This window comes from Myotis davidii, unplaced genomic scaffold, assembly GCF_000327345.1.
Source record: "Myotis davidii unplaced genomic scaffold, ASM32734v1 scaffold551, whole genome shotgun sequence".
Taxonomy (NCBI): Eukaryota; Metazoa; Chordata; class Mammalia; order Chiroptera; family Vespertilionidae; genus Myotis; species Myotis davidii.
The window spans coordinates 1,453,698-1,456,320 of NW_006283788.1; the positions used below are offsets into that span (position 1 = coordinate 1,453,698).

Below are 2,623 nucleotides of genomic sequence, written 5' to 3' on the forward strand. Positions count from 1 at the left end.
ATGCCCAGGTCCAGCCGCCACACCTTGTCGGCCTGGCGCAGGCAGTCGATGCGGCGCATCTTGCCCTTCTGGTCGGGGTTGGAGAGCACGCAGCCCGGCGCCTTCTTGCCGGTGATGGCCAGCACGAAGTCCTCGCGGCACTCGGGCCGGATGTCCTTGCGCAGCTTGGCCAGCAGCCGCGACGCCCACTTCTGCTTCACCTCGGCCTTCTCACCCAGCAGCTCGTCCTTCACCGCGCGCTCCTCGTCCTTGGACATCCGCTTCTCGTGCTTCTTGAAGTACTTGCGCTTCCGCGCCTGCAGGTTGAACCAGGTGTAGGCGAAGGCGCGCACGTGAGGCAGCAGCGCCTCGATGAACGGGTGGAACTCATCCTGCGGGCAGGAAAGGCAGGAGGTCAGGAGGCGCTGGGCACCCGGGACCCACAGCCCGGACCAGAAGACTCAGGCTCGGGAACCCCCAAGCAAACTCAGTAGACAGAGGAGGGAGAGGCGGGGACCACTGCAGACCCCTCCACCTCCTGGGGAAAGCTGAGGGGGCCCAGCAGAAGTTTCTGGGGGACAGGTGAGAACTCCTTGCCCACATGGGGAAACTGAGGCTTGGATTAGATGGACAGCCCAGGCCAAGAAAGGCATTCATGGCCCGGCCAGCATGGCTCAGTGGTTGAGCATCGACCTATGAACCAGGAGGTCACGGTTGGATTCCTGGTCGAGGCACATGCCTGGGTTGCGGGCTCGATCCCCAGTGTGGGGTGTACAAGGGGCAGCCGATCAATGATTCTCTCTCATCACTGATGTTTGCATCTCTCTCTCCCTCTCCCTCTCCCTCTCTGAGAAATAAAAATATATTTTAAAAACATTTTTTAAGTTGAAAACATACTATTCGAGGCATTCCTTTTCCCTCCCATTACTTCGTACTACCTCCCTAGAACCCAGAGAATGAGTAAACCTAGTAGCATTGCTCAGGGTTGACTGGAGAGAGATAGAGAGTTAGAAACATCGATGAGAGAGAGACATCGATCAGCTGCCTCTTGCACATCTCCTACTGGGGATGTGCCCGCAACCCAGGTACATGCCCTTGACCGGAATCGAACCTGGGACCTTTCAGTCCGCAGGCTGACGCTCTATCCACTGAGCCAAACTGGTTTCGGCGAAAAACTGTCTTAAAACCCAAAACAGGACAAGCTGAGGGTTCCAGGTGGAGACTGATGGGGACCCATTGTACAGATGGGAAAACTGAGGTCGGGAGAGTGAGGATGTCATGGATCCATTCTCTGCCTTCTAGAACTGGGGTTTGAAGTACCATAAGAACAGACAGTGAATATTTTAGTTGCCACTATTCCACTCTACACTGTAAGTGCAACCTAGGTAAGATGTAAATGGCGAGGCCCCACTCCTGATGTTGGGGTGGCACCTCCTTTCAGCTGTACTGCGGGTGCTCCCCTCATCATCCACCCTGAACCCCTCCAGAGGCCAAGTGAGGCCCGTCCTTACCCCTCATCAATCCCACGCCTCCAGTCAGGCGGAGTAAGGCGCACACTGTGCTCTGGCCTATGCTGGGCCCCCTCCAGCCCTGGAGCCCGCAGGGTGGGAGCAGGGAGGTGCTACCGGTTCTCTCTGCCATTCGACTGACATCTGCCTGGCCGAGAACAGACTTAACTCTGGCCAAGAACAAGGACAAGAGTCCTGGGGAAAACGGCAGGGAGCCGGGGTCCAGCAGGGGCTCCCGGGGCAGCCTCGGCCCCGGACCTTGGAGGAGGCCTTGGCTGCTGGAAGCCTGGAACACAGACCCAGCCTGGGGGTGACCAAGCCGTGATGACTGGCTGCCCATACTGCAAACCACCATTTCCCTTCATCCCTTTCTGCCATGGAGTGTGGCAGGCTGGAGGGTGTCAGCTCAGAAGCTGCCTACATCCAAGTCCCACTTCTCCCCTTCCTTGGCTGTGTGACCTTGGGCAGTCCCTTCTTCGAGCTTCTGTTTCCTTTTCTGTGAAATAGGTACCACAATGATTTCTACTCGTGGGGCTGCTGGAAAGACGGGGAAGAATTGCTAAGCTGTCAGAAAACAATGCCTCACAGAGAAAAGTGGGGCTAGGAGTTGGAGTTTTGAAGCATGAGTAGGAGTTTTCCATACGGGAAAGGCATTCCAGGCAGAGGGAACAGCAGGGGCCAAGGCCTGGAGGTGGGAAATCGCAATCGTAATGAGGATGCACAGTAACTATCCATGGGGCCCTAGCTCTGGGCCTGGGCCTTGTCTTCAACAGCTATGAGCACCCTGTGCCTACAGACGGGTACTGTCGAGCTTCCCATTTTACAGACAAGAAAACAAGGCACAGAGAAGTCAAGTGACTTGTCCTAGATCACCCAGCAGCAGGCAGCCGAGTTAGGGCCAGAATCCAGGCCCAGCTCTCATACACCACCCCCACTGCAGGCCGGCTGGGGCGGGTCAGCTGGGTCCAGTGTGAGCAGGGATTCCCCTGGGATAATGGAGTCGGCTGGAAGCAGGGGAGGTTGGTAGCCTTGACCTTTCCTGGCCCTCATTCAAGGAGGTTGACCAGACTGGCCAACAAAGGCTGGAAGTGGGGCTCGAAGGTGTCTGGGGAGGCCTGGAGGCCCAGCTTGCCTGC

At 57.2% G+C, this 2,623-nt stretch overlaps 1 protein-coding gene across 1 annotated transcript in view; it reads right to left on the reverse strand.

Moving 5' to 3' along the window:
• NFIC (nuclear factor I/C (CCAAT-binding transcription factor)) overlaps nt 1–2,623 on the reverse strand; it is a 59,757-nt gene that overhangs the window by 47,922 nt on the left and 9,212 nt on the right. Inside the window, exon 3 of the mRNA XM_015566974.1 lies at nt 5–371. Within this exon, the coding sequence (XP_015422460.1) occupies nt 5–371 (367 nt within the window). The remainder of the gene's footprint in view (nt 1–4; nt 372–2,623) is intronic.